Below are 21,457 nucleotides of genomic sequence, written 5' to 3' on the forward strand. Positions count from 1 at the left end.
TGAGTCAAAGCAGCAGCATGCCTAATTTTAAGCCTTGAATGAATGTGTTTTTAAATCAAACCTCGAACACTGTGATCCTTTTTAGACATTTGGATTTAGAGCCCGCCTCCAATGGCCAATCAAGGAACTGCAGATTTTGACACTTCTGTCTTTGCCTTATTTTTCAGGTTGCCATTAAAAGATTCACCAACTATTTGTTAGGTACACGTATTGAACTGTTTGTTAATTCAAACATAAAACCAAAACCACATCGGAGCAACTGTATATATCTTCAAGATGAACTGCTGAAGTTCAAAATGAGCATCAGAATAAAGATTTACTGTGAAATTAAATGTGCCATGGTTGCAGGTACCTGCTGAGATTTTCCTGGACATCCATCTCTAGGGTTCACAGTGAATGGCAATTCTCAAAAGGAATTTACAAACTGAGCTGACAGGAAAGAAACAGTAACTCAAATACGCACTTCTTACAACCATGGTATGAAGAAGAGCATCACATAACGGACAACATGCCAAACCAGGAAGCATATTGGTGCCAGTAGCTGACTGTTAGCACTCCTATTAGCTAAGAACAGGAAACTGAGGGTACAATTCATATGGGCCCAACAAAATTGGAACGGAAGATTGGAAAAATGTTGCCTGGTTTGATGAATCTCGATTTCTACTGTGACATTTAGATGCTAGAGTCAGAATCTGGCATAAACAACTTGAAGAATGGATCCATTCTGTCTCATATCAGTGGTTCAGGCTGCTGCTGGTGGTGATTGTTGGCATACTTTGGGCCCCTCAGTACGCACTAAGCATCGTTTAAATGCCACAGCCCACCTGACTGTTGTACCCATCTTCTGAAGGCTGTTTCCAGCAGGATGATGCACCATGTCACAGAGCTTAAATCACCTCAAACTGTTTTCTTGAAGATGACAGTGAGTTCACATTACTCAAACTCCACAGTCACCAGATGCAACAGAGCACCTTTGGGATGTTGTGAATTGGGAGATTTGCTTCAAGGATGTGCAGCAGCTGCATAACCCTTGTTCAATTTATGCATAATTAACACAGTTCTGATATGCAAAAGGCTTCCAAACCGGTACAAGCAAGGTGTACCTAAAAAAGTGTCTTTTTAAAAAGACTCTGTATTTAAGCAGCCCTCTGACTCCTTTGAGGCCTGGCCCTGTGCCCAGGGGCTGTACCTGAGGACTGTTTAGTAATCCAAGCACAAATGTGATTGAATTCTCTGCTGTGCTCTGTGTTCATGTCTAGCTCTGTCTCAAACAGAAAAATATTTGAAATAAAATTTCAGTTTTTCATAAGAGCCAGCAAATAGACAACGGATCTTTCACGAGCTTGCTAATGATTTTTTTATTGATTTTTTTGCAAAGCATCAGTTTCTAGTTTTCAGAAAACACTTTCATCTCCTTTGCGAGCTGAAATAATTAATCTTCATTCTTTGAGCATTAGAAACAGAAATAGTCAAAGCTGGTTAAAGAGTCATCAGTTTCCATATATCTGGTAAATGTTGTGAGAGATATTTAAAAGTATTTATATGTGCCAAATCCTTAAACCAGTGTGAGAAGACACACATCATAGAAAATATTCAAATACATAGCCACCTGCCTCATATTGTTTAGATCCATTTTATGTTGCCAAACAGCTTTGAGCCACAAGGGTACAGGTCACAGGACCTTTGTGGTTTCTGGCAGCACTTGTTGGCAGCATATCCATATGACAGGGAGATTGGAGGTCCATGGATCAGTATTATTCCAGCACATCTTTTGGCAGCCCAATTAGACTGCAGGCCAGGGTCAACAGCTTGATCTTTCTGTGGTCCTCTGTCCCTGAATAGACTTTCTCATAATTCTCAGATTTGAGCAACTGTTCTCCAGGTTTTATGAAGGTCTTTCTTTGAGCATTGGCTTCTTTTTCACTTATTTTTAGTCCAGTCAAGTCCAGAGTAGTTTTGCACCAACAATATGATTCCCAAAAATCGGAAAACAACAGTGTGTACTTAACAAAAACAGAGAAAACTGTAAACGTGGAGGAAAAAGGACAAAGTGACTATCTGCAGTAGATAAACTGTATCTGACACAGGATCTGTTTGTCTAAGACTCATCAGAAAGGGTCTCAGTGGAATTTTGTCTGTAAGGAAGGAGAGGACTTCAAGAGAGAGGCGCGAGTGTCTACAGACATCTTTAAAACATGGTGGAGGCTCTGTGATGGTTTGGGGTTTCAGCCGGTGGTGTTGGGGATCCTAAAAATCCTAGAAACAACATGGAAGTTTGCCTAAGAGTTCACCCTATGTTGGGGAATTGAGGAAGTCATGCCAAATATTGACTTTGATGCTTGTCAAAAGTGTGCAAACTCTGTTTTTGCCTTATATAACGCCACATACGTTTGCATGTGAAATGAGAGGTGGCTCAGGACTTCTGCACTGCACCATATTCCTGCTGGGTAGGTCTGCTGCCTGCTGGGTGAAGGTTGCTCTATTCAATTCAATTCAATTTTATTTATATAGCGCCAAATCACAACAAAAGTCGCCTCAAGGCGCTTCGTAGATACAGAGAAAAACCCAACAATCATATGACCCCCTATGAGCAAGCACTTTGGCGACAGTGGAAAGGAAAAACTCCCTTTTAACAGGAAGAAACCTCCAGCAGAACCAGGCTCAGGGAGGGGCGGCCATCTGCTGGGGTGAGAGAAGGAAGACAGGATAAAGACATGCTGTGGAAGAGAGACAGAGGTTAATAACAGATATGATTCAATGCAGAGAGGTCTGTTAATACATTGTGAGTGAGAAAGGTGACTGGAAAGGAAAAACTCAATGCATCATGGGAATCCCCCGGCAGCCTACGTCTATTGCAGCATAACTAAGGGAGGATTCAGGGTCACCTGGTCCAGCCCTAACTATATGCTTTAGCAAAAAGGAAAGTTTTAAGCCTAATCTTGAAAGTAGAGATAGTGTCTGTCTCCTGAATCCAAACTGGAAGCTGGTTCCACAGAAGAGGGGCCTGAAAACTGAAGGCTCTCCCACCCATTCTACTTTTAAATACTCTAGGAACAACAAGTAGGCCTGCAGAGCGAGAGCGAAGTGCTCTAATAGGGTGATATGGTACTACAAGGTCATTAAGATAAGATGGGGCCTGATTATTTAAGACCTTGTATGTGAGGAGCAGGATTTTGAATTCAATTCTGGATTTAACAGGAAGCCAATGAAGGGAAGCCAAAACAGGAGAAATATGCTCTCTCTTTCTAGTCCCTGTCAGGACTCTTGCTGCAGCATTTTGGATCAGCTGAAGGCTTTTCAGTGAGTTTTTTGGACATCCTGATAATAATGAATTACAGTCGTCCAGCCTGGAAGTAATAAATGCATGAACTAGTTTTTCAGCGTCACTCTGAGACAGAATATTTCTAACTTTAGAGATGTTGCGCAAATGGAAGAAAGCAGTCTTACATATTTGTTTAATATGTGCATTGAAGGAGATATCCTGGTCAAAAATGACTCCAAGGTTCCTCACAGCGTTACTGGAGGCCAAGGTAATGCCATCCATCCATCCATCTATCTGTAACAATTTTACAGACAGGTGGTCAGTGTGTGTCAATGTGACATCCACATGAGAACCCAGCCAGGAAGTACATTACAACAAGATGATTGATGGTAATGACTTCACCTGCCAATACATCTAAAGTTGCTCTAGTTGTTGTGGATTTAAGTGATGTAAGCACTTCAAAAGGTTAAATGTAATGTGTGAGCATAAATTATACTTTTGATTTTAAATGGCTGTGTCTTATATTTTAATTGCTTAAGATAACCGTTGTGTTAATTGGTGCTGGAAAAACTGAATTGTGCTGACATAATTAATTATTTTTTCCCTGCAGATAAAGTACATGGATATAATTAAAATGTCTTAATGATTCTCAGTGTAGCTTTTTCATTTAGCGCTGCAATAGTGGTTAATTGCTGTACCTGCTAAGCTCATTGCGCCACTTTGGAATAGGATTTAGATAATGGCATTCTGTCACAGTCTGGCGAGGGCAGACTGTATGAATTGAAAAAAAGGACCCAAAATGCAGACTCCAAGGAACAGGGAACAAAACTTGAATGTTAACAAAAGGTGAGCCGTTTAATATGGCTGGTAGAAAAGGTACAAACAAAGGGCAAGGCAAACTGAAGCAAAATTAACACAAACCTAAACTGGGGAATCTAAACAAACAATAAGAAAAACCTAGACAAGAAACTTGGAAGCATGGCATGGACAACAGACGACCTGACAATCACACACTGAAAACAGAGGACTTAAATACACAGGAGGTGATTAGGGGAAGTGGAGACACATGAGGAAACAGCTGGCACACATGAACATAATGACGTCACAGTGGGAGAGTAAAACTGAACATGATGAACACAGAACACCAGACCTCTTCACAATAAAACAGGAAACATAATGAGACATAGACATGACAACCCGAACTTGACAACGTAAGACACAGACATGAAACGCATGAAGAGCAGGGGAGATTTAACATGGTTGGAAACACGAGGGGAAAATAATAACTAGAAACACTTAGGCATAATAATACAAACTTGATAACATAAGACACGCAGCATGAAACACGAAGGGTGAGGGGAAGCTTAAATACAGGGGAAGAAAACACAAGGAGTCTAATAACCAAATGAACTTAGATAACCTAATGAACAAAATAAACTCAAACTTAAAACGCTGGGTCAAAAGACCCAGGACCATGACACATTCTGCTGAAATGAGACAGAGTGGACGTAATGCTGAATTTAGTTTACCGCTTCACTTCACTTGAACAGTTTTATTTTGATATCGGTGCTTTCCTCAGTTCCCATTCGGTATTTAGACGTACTAACAATGTGTGCAAATTTATAAGTAACCAAAAGCACATCATTTGACATAACCGCAGGGTCCAGTTATGAGGTCATGTGTTAAGAAACAGAGGAATCACTTAGCTGCATGAAGGATTTAACAGTTTGTTTTTTTTCATCTGATTCGTTATATTAGTGACTCTTAACAGTGAAGCTTTCTTATGTGCCCTCTAACTTGAGAGTGTGATGTCAGGTCACTGCACCAGTTTAATTTATTAGGAAAGAGAAACGTTCAAAACAAATGGCAATGAAATTTGTTGTAAATAAATTTTAGCTCACTGATGAAAGTCAGGAACTATTTTCAAAGCCATCCTTTAGTGATTGTGGCTGTTTTACGTCATTGTAATTAAGTGATTTTCCTTCAAAATGTCAGCAGCCAGCTTATCATATAACACATCCAACTTAATTCAGAGCAGCCAATGACTACGTTCACCTACACTCACATGTATCTGCTGCTTTCAGCGTGGCATTATTGTAAACTGGCTTGAAAAGGATTGCAATATTTTACACATTGCTTGTCTCTGTGTTAAATGTGTTCAATTTGTCTTGTGAAAATGTTTGTAAATTAAATAAAGTACGACGTTATTAGCAGGGATGGGTTACCTTAGCATAAAGGATAGGAACACAGTGAAACCACTAGCTTGCCCAGTTTTACCCAAAGGCAGGAAAATCTGCAAACCAGTAGCTAGCAAAGTAGCAGATTATTGTGCACTCGCTGTATCTTGTCAGTTTACCAGTTTAACACACAAGACCCGGCCAAGAATCAGTCCACCACATAACCTGTAAAGCTACGACATGTCAGATTACACAAATTAAGTGAGGGTTTCTTTTTTTCTTTTTTTTTTATATATGTGAGGCTGCTTCCTGTTCTCCAAATCAAAACTAAATTCAATTCAATTCAATTCAATTTTATTTATATAGCGCCAAATCACAACAAAAGTCGCCTCAAGGCGCTTCATAGATACAGAGAAAAACCCAACAATCATATGACCCCCTATGAACAAGCACTTTGGCAACAGTGGGAAGGAAAAACTCCCTTTTAACAGGAAGAAACCTCCGGCAGAACCAGGCTCAGGGAAGGGCGGGGCCATCTGCTGCGACCGGTTGGGGTGAGAGAAGGAAAACAGGATAAAAGACATGCAGGATAAATCAAGCCTAAAGCAGTCATCTGGTTTTAGTTTGTGTTTAATGTACTTCTATTTGCAGTGCAATACAAAATGTAAACACTTACTCAGAGTGGTTGCTGTCTTGGTTTTATGGAACTTTCCTAGCACCATTTTTTTGCTGAAGCAGGCAGTACTAAAACCACTTTTTATTATCTGATCAGCACCAAGCATTAGAAAAGGATGTTAATGGAGGCCAAACTAGGACCACACACAGGAGTTACATTTGCAAGGAACCGAATACTATTTGTATGTTGTTAAATAAACAAGGTGCTTGGGGTGAATCATGTTTGTTTGCAGCATGTGTAATTGAAGCTGGCATAATATTAAGCATGATCTCAATATTACAAAGCTTACGTGAAAGCATGACACAGTCTCACGTTCTTCTTCTTGTTTCTTCTTTCAGCCTGCTTGAAAAATGGCCTCCAGGTAAGAGTTGCGATGATCCAGACCCGACCCACAGCAGAGATGAATGTGTCTGATGAATCCTCCTACCAAGAGGAGGTGCTGCTGGGTAACTCTACCTGGGGCTACTCCTATTATCATCAAAACTACACCCTGATCCCTCCACTATCAGAGAAGGCTAGCACCTCCAAACCTGCAGCATGCGAGCAGGTCCACATCGCTATCGAGGTCTGTAGCACTTTGGATTCATTTATTTATCTCGTGATTTCTTCTACCACTACCCCGACTGTCTCTTCACTGGTCTGTATTTTGATCTCCTCTCCTAAGGTCTTTCTGATCCTGGGTATCATCTCACTGCTGGAGAACATTTTAGTCATCACAGCCATAGTGAAGAACAAGAACCTACATTCCCCCATGTACTTCTTTGTCTGCAGGTAAACTCCTCAGTGGTTTAAGACATAAAGGGGAAAATAACATAATAATGTACGAGGACCACCCAAAACCGTTTTAATAAAGTGAGCTTACCATGTGTAAAAGATTTTGTTAAGCAGCAGTTTATTAAAATATGCTTCTATCCTTCAGTGCTTACTCTCTGTCTTGGTGTAATACAGCCTTTCCCAGGGGCAAAATGCAATATAGGTCCCAAGTGAAACCTTGTTCACTCTTGTCAACATATTAGTGTAAATGGATACATTTAGGATTAGAATACACCCTAATGTAACCATTATAATTGGATAACAATGCATGCCTCCCCTCAAGGCCCATATCATTTGAGTTCACATTGTTATTTTCAAGCCCTTCTCAAACGACCATAACAACGCTGCATCCACACAGGAAGCATTTTGGAGGAATGCGGCGACCAGAGACCACAGAAAGACAATAAAATGTAACAACTTCAAAAAAGCAAAAACAAACAAACAAACAAAACAATGAGATAAACATTTCTCAACTTAGATGCAAGTGATTGAAGCAACTATCAGTGAGAGTGCAGGATACGTTTCATTAGACCATCCTGACTGACCTATGACCTGATAGCAAATACGTTTGAGGATGACCTAGGAAAGCAATTCAGCAGTTCAGTCAATTCAATTCAGTTCAGTTTTATTTATGTAGTGTAAAATCATAACAAGTTACTTCAACTTCTAAGGTAAAGACCCTACAATAACACCCAGAAAGCCTCAGATGAGAAGGAATACATTATATCTCTGACAGAACCATGCAGGGGCAGCCATCCGTTGCCACCAGTTGGGGTTGAGGAAGATGGGTCTAAAGACATACTGTGGAAAAATAATAACAGTACTATTAATAATAACTAATAATGAAATCACAACAACGATCCTGGAATATTCTCTAGCAAACAACTGTCAGCTTCAATGCAATGTGAATAACCCCCTGTGTGGATGGATTTTAGGTATCTGCCAGACACTGAACCGATAACTTTCGGAGTAGCCTATGTTGATGTAATTAATAGACATGAACCGTTATCAATTATGTTCAGAAAGATCCTGATTTATCTTTTGTGACACAAATGATTAAAGTGGTTCAGTCCTGCTTTGTACAACCGAGACAGCTATCCAGGATTAGATTAATCCTTTCTGTTCTAAAAAGGTCATCAATGCTTTTATCGTCTATAGAATTGAATATTGTAATGCACTTTACTCTGCTCCAGAGGCTACAGCTGATGTTGCCTAGCTTTAAAACCACAGAAAGAGAAGCAACCACAACATACCAATCCCTCCCTGTTGCCCTTCACTGGCTAACAGTAGTTTTTATTGAGAATAGTCTGGCTCCTGAGTTCCTCTGGCAGTGCTCTGTTAAAGGTTCATGAATAAAGGTTCTGGAAAGGTCATGAAAGGTTACCGGGCCTTTGCCTACTAGGCCCCTCAGCTGTGGAACTGCCTGGCAGGAGATGCCAAGCGAGCTATCCTACTGGTCTCTTTTAAATTGAAAGCAAGGAGAACACAAGGAAGCATGCCAGCAAGCAAACAAGCAAGTAAGTAAGAAAGGAAAATAATACAAGTAACCATAAAAAGCAATTTACAGTGGGGCAAAAAAGTATTTAGTCAGCCACCGATTGTGCAAGTTCCCCCACTTAAAATGATGACAGAGGTCAGTAATTTGCACCAGAGGTACACTTCAACTGTGAGAGACAGAATGTGAAAAAAAAAATCCATGAATCCACATGGTAGGATTTGTAAAGAATTTATTCGTAAATTAGGGTGGAAAATAAGTATTTGGTCACCTCAAACAAGGAAAATCTCTGGCTCTCACAGACCTGTAACGTCTTCTGTAAGAAGCTTTTCTGTCCCCCACTCGTTACCTGTATGAATGACACCTGTTTGAACTCATCATCTGTATAAAAGACACCTGTCCACAGCCTCAAACAGTAAGACTCCAAACGCCGCCATGGCCAAGACCAAAGAGCTTTCGAAGGACACCAGGAAAAGTATTGTAGACCTGCACCAGACTGGGAAGAGTGAATCTACAATAGGCAAGCAGCTTGGTGTGAAAAAATCAACTATGGGAGCAATCATCAGAAAATGGAAGACATACAAGACAGAGGTGTGGACTCGAGTCACATGACTTGGACTCGAGTCAGACTCGAGTCATTAATTTTATGACTTTAGACTTGACTTGAAAAAATGTTCTAAGACTTGTGACTTGACTTGGACTTTTACACCAATGACTTGGGACTTGAATTGGACTTGAACCGGTTTACTTGAAAAGACTTGATATTTTACCCCAAATATAAAATTTAACATGCATATTATATAGAGATTGAAAATGTGACGTCATTCACGGGTAGAACCGCAAAGGATTCTGGGAACTCGTGGCAAGCGGTACTAGCGCACGCAGGCTTTCAATTAAAATCAGTTATACAGCGATAAAAAGAAACACAAAAATGTCAAGAAGCTGTTGTATTATTAACTGCAATAGCCGGTCGCATGACAGCCACGGGAAGCCGACGGGTAAAGAGATCGGTTGTTATCGGATTACGTCGTTGAAGAGAAATTGTTCGAGCCATGTTTCCGAAGTAACAAAGACGCGAGGGATGGTCTGGATTGCAGCCATTCAAAGATAAAATATAACGTCCCAGAACACTCCAGCTCACAGGTTAGTCTGCTCCAAGCATTTACACGAAGGTCAGTGTTTTTTAGTAGTTAATACGTCATTTTCATAACATAATTGGTGATATAGGTTACAAGCAAGTCTGGCGCTGAACAGAAATTGTGGCGCTATGCTCCTTTATTTATTGTGCATAAATAGTGAATTGTCCTGACACAATATTGCGTTTCGCTTATGTTATTATGGTACATTGACAAAAACATATACGTTTATTCACAGGATAAAACAGGTTTTTTTGTATCACTAATTGCCCAGTACGATTACAGCATACAGTATTGTTGTCACTGCTACATTTCTGTGATGAACCAGAAATTATTTCCACTGCTAATTAATTACCGTTGAGCTCAAAGGTTATATTAATAAACGGTTAAGGAATGTGTATTTATGACGACGATTTGTGAGATTGGTAAACTTATGATACGTACGATGGTCTTTCGTTCTACACGGTGCATTTCAAGGTCCTGCACCCATCCGTCGGTAAACTGTACCTGGACTTGTTGCAGTGACCGGAAGTTACTAAACTTCATGAGTGTATGCACTCACTCCAAGAACCGTATGATTATTAATATGCATATAAATAAAGAAGCTATTTTGTGCAAAGATGTCAACTGTAAGAATGCTGTGCATAAACATTTACTCTGCTCCATGTATGATGATATAGTGACTGCTCTGTATAAAAGTGGCACACTGCTTGATAAACAATATAAGCATAAGAAACCTAACATCAGACCTGGCTGGAAAGAACATGTATCCATGTACCATGATGAAGCTCGCATAGCTTATAAATGTTGGGCCATGGCTGGAAGACCTAAACAAGGCCCAGAATTTGAACAGAAAAAATGTGCGAATGCCAGATATAAGTACGCTGTTCGCTTTATAACTAAAAATGAGCAAATGCTAAGAGCAGATTCTTTGGCCAGGAAAATGCTGTGTAATAATACGGCAGATTTTTGGAAAGAGGTGAAAGCTCTTAATAACTGTAAACCATCTCTACCATCAACTGTTGAAGGTGTTTCTGGGGCAGATAACATTGCAGCATTATGGAGACAGCATTACAGTGCGTTGTTTAACTGTATAAAAAGTGAACCATATGAGGACAATTTTGACATGAGTAATGACACAATAAGTGTAAGGACACATGAAGTATATGAAGCCATTCATAGGTTGTCTGATAATAAATCCTCTGGTTTGGATCACATCACTGCAGAACATTTAAAACATGCTAGTGTAAGGCTAGCTCCTCTTTTAGCACTCTGTTTCACTGGGTTTATGATTCATGGCATATTACCAGACTCAATGCTGTGTATTTTACTGGTACCAGTTATGAAGGACAAAGCTGCAAAAGTGAGCTGTTTGGATAATTACAGGCCAATTGCACTAGCCAGTATTTTATCTAAGGTGTTAGAAAGAATCTTGTTTGACAGAGTTAGTGTGTTCATCTCTTCTCTGGATAATCAGTTTGGCTTCAAAGCACGGCACTGACATGTGCATATATGCACTCAAGGAAATAGTCAGTTTGTACAGGGCTAAAAATTCATCTGTCCTCATGTCTTTCATTGATGCCTCTCAGGCTTTTGATCGAGTGAACCACAGAAAACTTTTTGATAAAATGAAGAGATGGGGAGTTCCTCAGTACATCGTGAGGATTCTCTCTTACTGGTACGCTCATCAGAACATGCAGGTTAAATGGGGAAGCAGTATTTCTGCCCCCTTTGGTGTCAGCAATGGTGTTAGACGGGGTGGGATTTTGTCTCCAATTTTATTTAATTTGTATGTTGATGATTTGTCCATACAGCTGAGAGCCTGTAACACTGGGTGTATATTAGGTAAAGCACTGATAAATCATCTTATGTATGCAGATGACCTGGTTGTTTTTAGTCCAAGCAGTGCTGGGTTACAGGATCTTCTTAATGTCTGTACTGAATATGGTGTGCAATATGACATTGAGTACAATGCTGCTAAAAGTGCTGTTTTGATATGTAGAACCAAGCAGGATAAACAGCTAAATTTCCCTTTGTTTAAACTGGCACAAAAAACTCTTGAAGTTCATAAAAAGGTGAAATACCTCGGTCACTTTATTACTGAGCAAATGAATGATGATGATGACATATACAGACAACGGTGTAAGCTCTATGTGCAGGCAAATACTATTGCACGCAAATTCAGCTTTTGTTCACTTCCAGTTAAAGTGGCTTTGTTTAAAGCGTATTGCACACCGCTATATACTGCCCCCTTGTGGTCATCCTACAAACAATGTAGCATGCAGAAGCTGCATGTTGCATATAATGATGCGATGAGAATCCTTTGCAGGATACCTAGAAGTGGTAGTGCCAGCCAGATGTTTGTAGCTGTGGGTGTTTGGACTTTTAAAGCACTTTTAAGGAAGCTAATGTTCAATTTTAGAGAACGACTGGATGGTTCGAGTAACAGTATAATTTTAGCACTCACAGATCCGACAGTGAGTGGTTCCCGTTACTCATCCAGTCTCAGAAAGCACTGGTTAAAGTGTTTGTGTATTTATTGATTTATTTTAAGTAATTGTGTTTTATGTATATTATGGTTTTATGTTTTTACAAATGTTTTAGATACTTATTTATATACATATATATATTTAATGGTGTATACCTTGTGTTGGGGGGGGGAGTGTTGTGTGTGTGTGTGTGTGTTTTTTGTTTTTTTTTTTGTCTTGTTTTTATGGACATGAAGTCTGCCAATTAAGATTGAATTGAATTATAAAGATCCATTAGAGTGTTCATCATATCGTCCTATATCACTCTTAAATGTAGATTTAAAAATACTGTCAAAAACACTTGCTCTCAGGCTAGAGCAACATCTACCATTGTTAATTTCTCCAGATCAGACAGGTTTCGTGAAGGGTAGGCATGGTTTTTTCAACCTGCGCAGGTTTTTGAACATATTACACACCAAGTCAACTACAACCCCTGAAATTGCCTTATTACTCGATGCTGAGAAGGCATTTGACCGGGTGGAGTGGGATTATCTGTTTTATACTCTGCATAAATTTGGATTTGGCCCTAATTTCATTTCATGGATTCAGTTACTTTACTCCTCACCTATGGCACGTGTTAGAACAAATTCGTTATTCTCTTCTTATTTCCCACTTCTCCGTGGTACGAGACAAGGTTGTCCCTTATCCCCTCTTCTTTTTGCATTATCAATTGAACCACTGGCGATTAAACTGCGAGCTGACAGTTGCATTAAGGGCATCTTCAGAGGTGACCAGGAGCACAAAATATCCTTATATGCTGACGACCTCCTGCTGTATATGTCAGAGCCTTTATGCTCTCTTCCCCGTGCTCTTGCCATTTTTGAATGTTTTGGTAATATTTCAGGTTACAAGTTAAATCTGCATAAAAGTGAACTTCTCTGTGTCAACTCTATAGCCAGAAAGATTTCATTTTCAGGTTTTCAATTTAGCGTTAAATCAGGGTATGTGACCTATCTGGGGGTTAAGGTTACCCACTCATACAAAGATCTTTATGAAAGAAACTTTGTCCCACTGCTTAAAAATACTGAGACAGATCTTCAGAGGTGGAACAATTTACCACTGTCATTAATTGGCCGCGTCAATTCTATCAAAATGAACATACTTCCCAAGTTCCTTTACTTATTTCAATGTATCCCATGCTACTTACCCAATAAGTATTTTATAACACTGAATAAGCATATCTCTGCATTTATTTGGAATGGCAAAAGTCCACGAATTCGTAAAGATTTCATGCAGAGGACTAGGCCAATGGGTGGATTAGCCTTGCCAAACTTTCAGTCTTATTATTGGGCAGCAAATATTCGTAATATGCTGTACTGGATGAGTAATGTTACTACAGAGACTCCAGCTTGGCTCCAAATTGAGTCATCCAATTGTGGCAAAATTTGCCTATCAGCTTTGTTGAGTTCAGCTCTCCCATTAGAACTATACACCTATAAACGTAACCCTTTGTTGTATGACTCGCTCAGAATCTGGGTGCAATGTAGGAAAAGGTTGGGGTTACACTTAATGTCAATTAAAGCACCTATCTGCTCAAATCATATGTTCCCACCCTCCATGATGGACTCTGCCTTTAAAATATGGGAAAGTAATGGCCTTAGAAATATCAAAGACCTTTTTGTAGATGGGATTTTTGCCTCATTCACGCAGCTCCTGAAGCAGTTTAATGTTCCTCGGCAACATTTTTTCCGCTATTTACAAATTCGTCACTTTGTAACGAGTCGATTTCCTTCATTTCCGGAACTACCTGAGGAAACTTCTTTGGATAAAATTATTAATATAAACGTTCATAAGAGAGGGGCGATTAAAGAAATCTATGCTATACTATTAGATCTTCAATCTCCTTCTCTCTTCATCCTTAAAGCACAGTGGGAGAAAGACCTTGGGATGACTATAACAGATGAGCTCTGGCAATCTTTTCTCCAGAGGGTACACTCTTCTTCGATATGTGCCAGGCATGGGCTCCTTCAATTTAAGGTCCTACACCGATTACATATCTCCAAGGAAAAGTTAGCCAAGTTCTATCCAGGAGCTGACCCTCTGTGTAACAGATGTAAAGCAGAAACCGGTTCGCTCCTTCATACCTTTTGGACATGCCCCAATCTTCATACCTATTGGGTGTCTATATTTAACACTCTGTCAGAGATGTATAACGTTAAATATGAGCCTTCTGCTCTAACGGCTATCTTTGGGGTGATACCTCAAGACATCACTTTGCCAAAATGCTATTCGAATTCTATTGCCTTTGCTTCACTTATCGCAAGGCGCCTTATACTTTTAAGATGGAAGCAGGAAGCTCCTCCCACACATGAACAGTGGCTTGCGGAGCTCATGAGGTTTTTACATTTAGAAAAGATGAGATATACACTGGCAGGTTCAACCACCAAATTTCTTAGGGCATGGCAGCCATTCTTGATGTACATGGAAACATTTAAAATGACCACCTTATCATGACCAGATACCATATCTCTATATCGCTATCATAGCTAACTGTACGCTGAATGTCCCTTATACATTTTATTTTTCTATTTGTTTGTTGTTGTTTGTTTGTTTTTTGTTGTTTTGTAGGGGTTTCTTTGGTTTGTTTGTTTGTTTTTTCCTTCTCTATTTCTGTTATCTTTTGGGGTATTGTAAATACTGAACAGCAAACTACTGTATGTTCAATGTTTTGTTGTTAACATGCTGCTGTGACTGAAAATAAAATTTATAAAAAAAAAAAAAAAGATTGAATTGAATTGAATTGAAATAAATATGCTAAGATGAGATAGCTGACTTCATCTAACTAGCAAATGTTGTCCAGGCTACGTTGGTGATACAGTTTTTTTTAATGTGTATGATATTTTTGTCATGCGATTTTAAAGCTGGTCCTACAACCGCATCCAAGAATAACATGCAGCGTATCTCAGAACTGTCGGTGAAAATTATTCTTGGAGCTAGGTTTAATTGAGCTGCATTTTAAAGAGGTGCAATTTCACAATTTGTGTATATTTTCTAAGTTCACTATTTTGTCATGTGTTGAGAAAAACACAGATTTTAAAATTACATGGTCTAATATTTACATTTAGCATAACTGCAACATTATTTTTTCGTTTTTTTTTTTTTTTAAAGACTCGAAAGGACTTGAAATTCAAAGTTTCAGACTTGTGACTTGACTCGGACTTTTACACCAGTGACTTGAGACTCGACTCTGACTTGCCTGACATTACTTGAGACTTGACTTGAGACTTGAGGATAAAGACTTGAGACTTACTTGAGACTTGCAAGACAATGACTTGGTCCCACCTCTGATACAAGACCACTGATAATCTCCCTCGATCTGGGGCTCCACGCAAGATCTCATCCCGTGGGGTCAAAATGATCAAGAGAACGGTGAGCAAAGATCCCAGAACCACATGGGGGGACCTGGTGAATGACCTGCAGACAGCTGGGACCAAAGTAACAAAGGTCACCATCAGTAACACACTACAACGGCAGGGAATCAAATCCCGCAGTGCCAGACGTGTTCCGCTGCTGAAGCCAGTGCATGTCCAGGCCCGTCTGAAGTTTGCCAGAGAGCACATGGATGATACAGCAGAGGATTGGGAGAATGTCATGTGGTCAGATGAAACCAAAGTAGAACTTTTTGGTATAAACTCAACTCGTCGTGTTTGGAGGAAGAAGAATACTGAGTTGCATCCCAAGAACACCATACCTACTGTGAAGCATGGGGGTGGAAACATCATGCTATGGGGCTGTTTTTCTGCCAAGGGGACAGGACGACTGATCCGTGTTAAGGACAGAATGAATGGGGCCATGTATCGTGAGATTTTGAGCCAAAACCTCCTTCCATCAGTGAGAACTTTGAAGATGAAACGAGGCTGGGTCTTCCAACATGACAATGATCCAAAACACACCGCCCGGGCAACAAAGGAGTGGCTCCGTAAGAAGCATTTGAAAGTCCTGGAGTGGCCTAGCCAGTCTCCAGACCTCAACCCCATAGAAAATCTGTGGCGGGAGTTGAAAGTCCGTGTTGCTCGGCGACAGCCCCAAAACATCGCTGCTCTCGAGAAGATCTGCATGGAGGAATGGGCCAAAATACCAGCTACTGTGTGTGCAAACCTGGTAAAGACCTATAGTAAACGTTTGACCTCTGTTATTGCCAACAAAGGTTATGTTACAAAGTATTGAGTTGTATTTTTGTTATTGACCAAATACTTATTTTCCACCCTGATTTACGAATAAATTCTTTACAAATCCTACCATGTGGATTCATGGATTTTTTTTTTCACATTCTGTCTCTCACAGTTGAAGTGTACCTCTGGTGCAAATTACTGACCTCTGTCATCATTTTAAGTGGGGGAACTTGCACAATTGGTGGCTGACTAAATACTTTTTTGCCCCACTGTAGATGGCTTACAGGCTCAGGTAGAGCGAACTTTTGTTTTGTAGAAGTGGGACTTCAAGGTGACAGTCTAGAGTATGCTTCTATGTGATTACACAACAGGATTTTTTGCCAGAATTCAAAGAAATAATGAGTTTCAATTTCCAAACCTTCTCCTTTATGTAACTGATTAAAAAGCTCAGTTGTGCAAAAAATATTTTTCTTTTGCCTGAAGTGGAAAAGTTGGTTTATTTATAAAAGCCGAAGAACAGTTGAAGATAATTGGTCATCCTGAGCTTGGCAGAAGCAGATTTCCAATATAATCCAATGTGAAATCTAATCTTAGAAAAATGTCATGCAGCATGTGTTGCCAGAGGAAACATGTGAACTCTTGAAAATGACATAAATCTTTTATCCTGATTATAAATGGTTAAATAAAACCATTTGTAGCAGGGAGTTGCAAAAGAGGCTTTTTGATCTTATAATCTTGTGGCCTCCTTAGACTAATCATTAGGTAACGATGATTTAAACAACTTATGATTAACCTTCTTTCTTTAAATTTGTCTCCAACCAATAGAGATCTGTGGACTCAAAAATCATGACATATTTGGGGCAGCTGCCACATCAAAATCAAGTCACACTTTTAATGACCCTACTGTATAAATCAGAAAAATACTTGGATGTCTGTTTTCACATCAGCACCAATTTCTTGTGACTTTGTTTGGGTCTGTCTTCTGATTTGAAAGACTTAATCCTCTTACTAAGACAAAAGCAAACGTGTTTCAGCTGTGCAGAGACACAGCAGACATTCAACTAAGTCTTTGAATTTCTGGCGAGCTGTATAGCGCTTCTGTTCATGTGGTTCTGAATGACTGCCACGGCGTAACACTGAGGTACAGCGAGTTACTGCACGATAACACTTGTTATCTTTTATTTGAAAATCCATTCGATTCATGGGGGGGAAAAGAAATACATTCCTACTTAATGTGTTGTTTTCCTTCTCTCTATAGGTAAGTTGTGAGTATTTGGTGAGTCAGTCCACGATGTTTATCGTGATATAATATGCTGCCTTGGTAACCAAGACAATAGAGGAGAGCCTGTTGCTTCCTGTGGGCTGTAATCTTAACATATTACATGCCACCTCCACTCAACGTGGTGTTATGCTCATTATTATTTCTGTGAGACTTGGCTGTCATTTTCTTTGGCACTTGAACAAATTGCTTTGCCAACAAGGTTCAACTAGATGTCCTGGAGAACATATTATTGTAGTTTCATGAATTCTCATTTGAACACCAAAACACCAAAATGGCACCAAAGCATAGAAATACATCTTAAGCTACATGTTTTAAATATCACCTCTTCTGGCCAAGAAGCTTTTACTCATTATACAAATCATTTGTCAAGTCAAGGCATGGAGTCCAAACGTGGAAAGCTGTGGAAAATCTAGAAAACTAACAACAGCCAGATTGTTAACCTTGCTCTGCGACACCTCTGAAATAATGTGTCAACTAAAACTAGACTTTTCCTGACTCTAAATTTAGTCCAGGGCAAACAATTCAGAGTTAAAATTGGGACTAATCAGGTTCTGAGTGGTGTATCTAGAGAGCTGTAAACATGTTTGTGGTTTTTACAGTGAAAGAACCTTTTCCTTACTTGGCTCATATGTTTGTGTGTGATTTCAGTTCAATTGTGTTAGTACAGTGAAGGAAAAAATAACTGTAAATTCAGACAGATGAGATTGTGCTGAAAAGAACAAGGCAAGGCAAAAATAAATAAATAAATTTAAAGGTGAATCACAAAAATAAAATAAAAAAATAGTCCGAAATGGCCAATTATACCCTGGACCCCAGAGCGTTAACCAAATAAAACATGAAAAATTTGTGAAAAAATGGGTTCATTTGTGGCATTTTGTGTAAATTTAAGCAATTTGATTATTTCTAATTAAAAAAGATTGTGAAACTTTAGTTAGACTTGTGTTTGTAAATGAATCACCTCATGTTGTGTAGCTTTATTGATTTTATGCTTATTGGGCTACAAAGTTATTCATCATACAGGCTAGTACATAAAATCAAAATTCACATGTTTTATGTAACTGAAATGTTTAATTATGTGGGCTAAAGAAAAGAAAATTATAGAGTACGTGTTTATATGAAACATCTGTATACTTACTGCTTTTGATGTATTTTAACTGTATATAATACATATTACAGAATGTAACACATGCATATGTGTAAAAAATAAATTGCTTTGATTTTGCCACCCCATTTGATTTCCATGCCACCCAAAGAAAATTTGCCTAGATCCGCCCCTGCCTCTGTTCACACTATGCACACTATATATATATACTCTGACCATCAGCCACCAGCAGTTATAGGATCACTGTTTTAACCATTTTTGCTGTGGAAAAACATCAAATTTTACATGTAAATATACATAAATAGCATAGACGTGTTGTTTATTTTTAAGAAGCTCTTAAAATATTAGTATTATTTAGAAACAGTGTTTGGAAACAGCATCAAGCGTCTGTCTGTCTGCCTGCAGTGCAGGTTTTTTTTTGTGACCACTTTTAACTGGGGAGATAGGATCCATTTTTCCACCATCTTTGCTGGCTTTGTTGCTTGTGCAAAGGCTGTGAGTGCATGTGACTGTCAAAGCATTGCCTCAACTGCACCTCCGGAGAACGTGAAAGACTGTACTCAGGCATTAAATCAATTAATTGGTTTTCCCAGTATGACTGTGAGAAGAAAGTGTTTACGCAACAGGAGAGCGAATGCAGCTATTCTGTCAGCTCCTGAATACACAGAAGGAAGTGCATATAGAAACATTTATTTGAACATCTGTTTGCAGAATAAAGGTTGTATAAAGTATTTTGGTTTTTTGCAGTTTGGCAGTAGCAGACATGCTGGTGAGTGTGTCCAACGCCTGGGAGACCATCATCATTTATCTTCTCAACAACAGGCAGCTGGTGGTGGAGGATCACTTTATCAGGCAGATGGACAACATGGTGGACTCCATGATCTGCATCTCTGTCGTTGCATCCATGTGTAGCCTGCTGGCCATTGCTGTGGACAGGTAATGATGGAAGGGAGTATAAGCACAAATATATTTTTTTTTCTTTTCTTTTTTTTGCTATTGTTTCTTAATAGTTTCCTTTTGAAATGTTTTTAAGGGAACTGAAGTTTTAATTGAAGGCTCTAGTCACAATGAATCCTCATCCATCAGCCCAACACCACAGCCCCCAGTTTCCTAATAATGTTCTTGAACATAACTGACGTGTTACAATTTATAACAACAAAAAAGGACCCTGTAATTTTATGATTAATTTTAAGGAAAATTGAGGCAGTGCTTATTTGGCACTTGTTCAGTTAATTCCTGTCATGTGTTCCCTCTGACATTTCCTTTTTTCTCTCTCTCTTTAAACAGTTTTTATTCATTATCAAGAAAAGCATGAAACATAACAAAGCAAACAAAAAAGAAAGAAAGAAAGAAAAGAAAAGAAAAAAAACCAAAGGGAATATATTAAAGTCATTATATACCTGTACAAATACACATATGCACTGTTAAAAAAAACATCCTAAAACAACGGTAATATTCCGGCAGCTGGGGCGCCAAAAATACGACCGTAAAATAACAGAAAATAACTGTCCCATAAAAATACGGTTATTTTCAGTAATGAAAATAGAGTTTGTTGAGCTAATTTGACATGGGATTCTGCCTTTTCCAAGTGCTTTTAGACATTAAATTAGGAACATACTTACGCGATCATACGATGAAATTACCTATAAACAAGGTGAATGAATGTGGAAATATGAATCATAATACGTAAATGTACAGAAATATACAATTAACAGTTGGTTTACGTAATAATTGATTGCATGCCCTGGGACAGAGACGAGGCTGCCATATCGCACCATCGGCCCCTTTGGCCATCACTAGTAGGTGAAGAGTCCTGACCACGGACACAACGGCGGAGAGTGTCCGAGCCGGGGCGCGAACCGGCAACCTTCTGCTCACAAGGAGAACTGCCAACTTTTGAGCCACGAACGGCCTAACTAGCAGCGATAATAATACTTATGTGATGTAACACAAGCTTATAGGGATCATGTTATATACTTTTCCATAGCATTACATTTGAATTCAACAGTTCAATCTTTCAAATAACGGACAGATATTTGTGAGATCATGATACATTTGTGAATGTATTTTAACAATCTAAATATGCATATGTACAGACAGATACATTTAATAATCATGACAATCATGTTGTATTACATTACAGTGATTTAACATTTTACATTCAAAATGTGAAGTCAAAGTCTATTTACGTAACTTTAATGATATTCTAGAAGAACAGAACATTACCGTGAAATGCAGTAAAATACCTTCATATTAGGGTTTTTTCCTACGGTCGCAGCCATACCCGCGACCTTGTTGTTAGTTCACATTCATTGGCCGATGCTTAGCGTCATGTTATTTATATTAATTGCAATTCCTACCTCTACATTTCTTTTTCAAAATATATAATTAGCACAGCGTGTCTGTGCAATGTTTTACATTGTGGCATACAGAGAAATCTTAACAAAGAAGCTCACAGAGAGAGATTGAGCTTGTTATTTAACCCCAAGCTGGTAGGAGCTCTTTATTAAAACACATTCGGTGCTACAATATGCCTCAAGGATCAACAACAGCACAACAGAAGTCCAGGCCCGGCCCTAACCAATCTGGCGCCCTAGGCAAGATTTTAGGTGGCGCCCCCCTACATCTGCAGTGCAGTGTATGTACTCACAAGAAACCGAATAGCTTTGTCTTTGACCTTTTTTTTTTTACTTAAAGAAAGCAAATTCACAATCAGAATAATTAACAAGATAAAAAAATATATGAATAAATAAATGAATACAAAAAATAAAAAATGAATATATGAAATACAATAAATTTTACATACATAAACACAATAAAACGTGTCAACAAGTTGGATAAAATAAATTAAAAATATAATATGAATAAGGCAAC

At 38.9% G+C, this 21,457-nt stretch overlaps 1 protein-coding gene across 1 annotated transcript in view; it reads left to right on the forward strand.

The window, feature by feature from the left end:
• The window catches only part of mc5ra (melanocortin 5a receptor), a 39,968-nt gene that overhangs the window by 9,542 nt on the left and 8,969 nt on the right, over positions 1-21,457 (forward strand). Inside the window, exons 2-4 of the mRNA XM_082552602.1 lie at positions 6,454-6,680; positions 6,780-6,886; positions 19,331-19,519. Of these exons, the coding sequence (XP_082408728.1) occupies positions 6,489-6,680; positions 6,780-6,886; positions 19,331-19,519 (488 nt within the window). The 5' untranslated portion in view covers positions 6,454-6,488. The remainder of the gene's footprint in view (positions 1-6,453; positions 6,681-6,779; positions 6,887-19,330; positions 19,520-21,457) is intronic.

Source organism: Aulonocara stuartgranti, assembly GCF_965226115.1.
Source record: "Aulonocara stuartgranti genome assembly, chromosome: 11".
Classification (NCBI taxonomy): Eukaryota; Metazoa; Chordata; class Actinopteri; order Cichliformes; family Cichlidae; genus Aulonocara; species Aulonocara stuartgranti.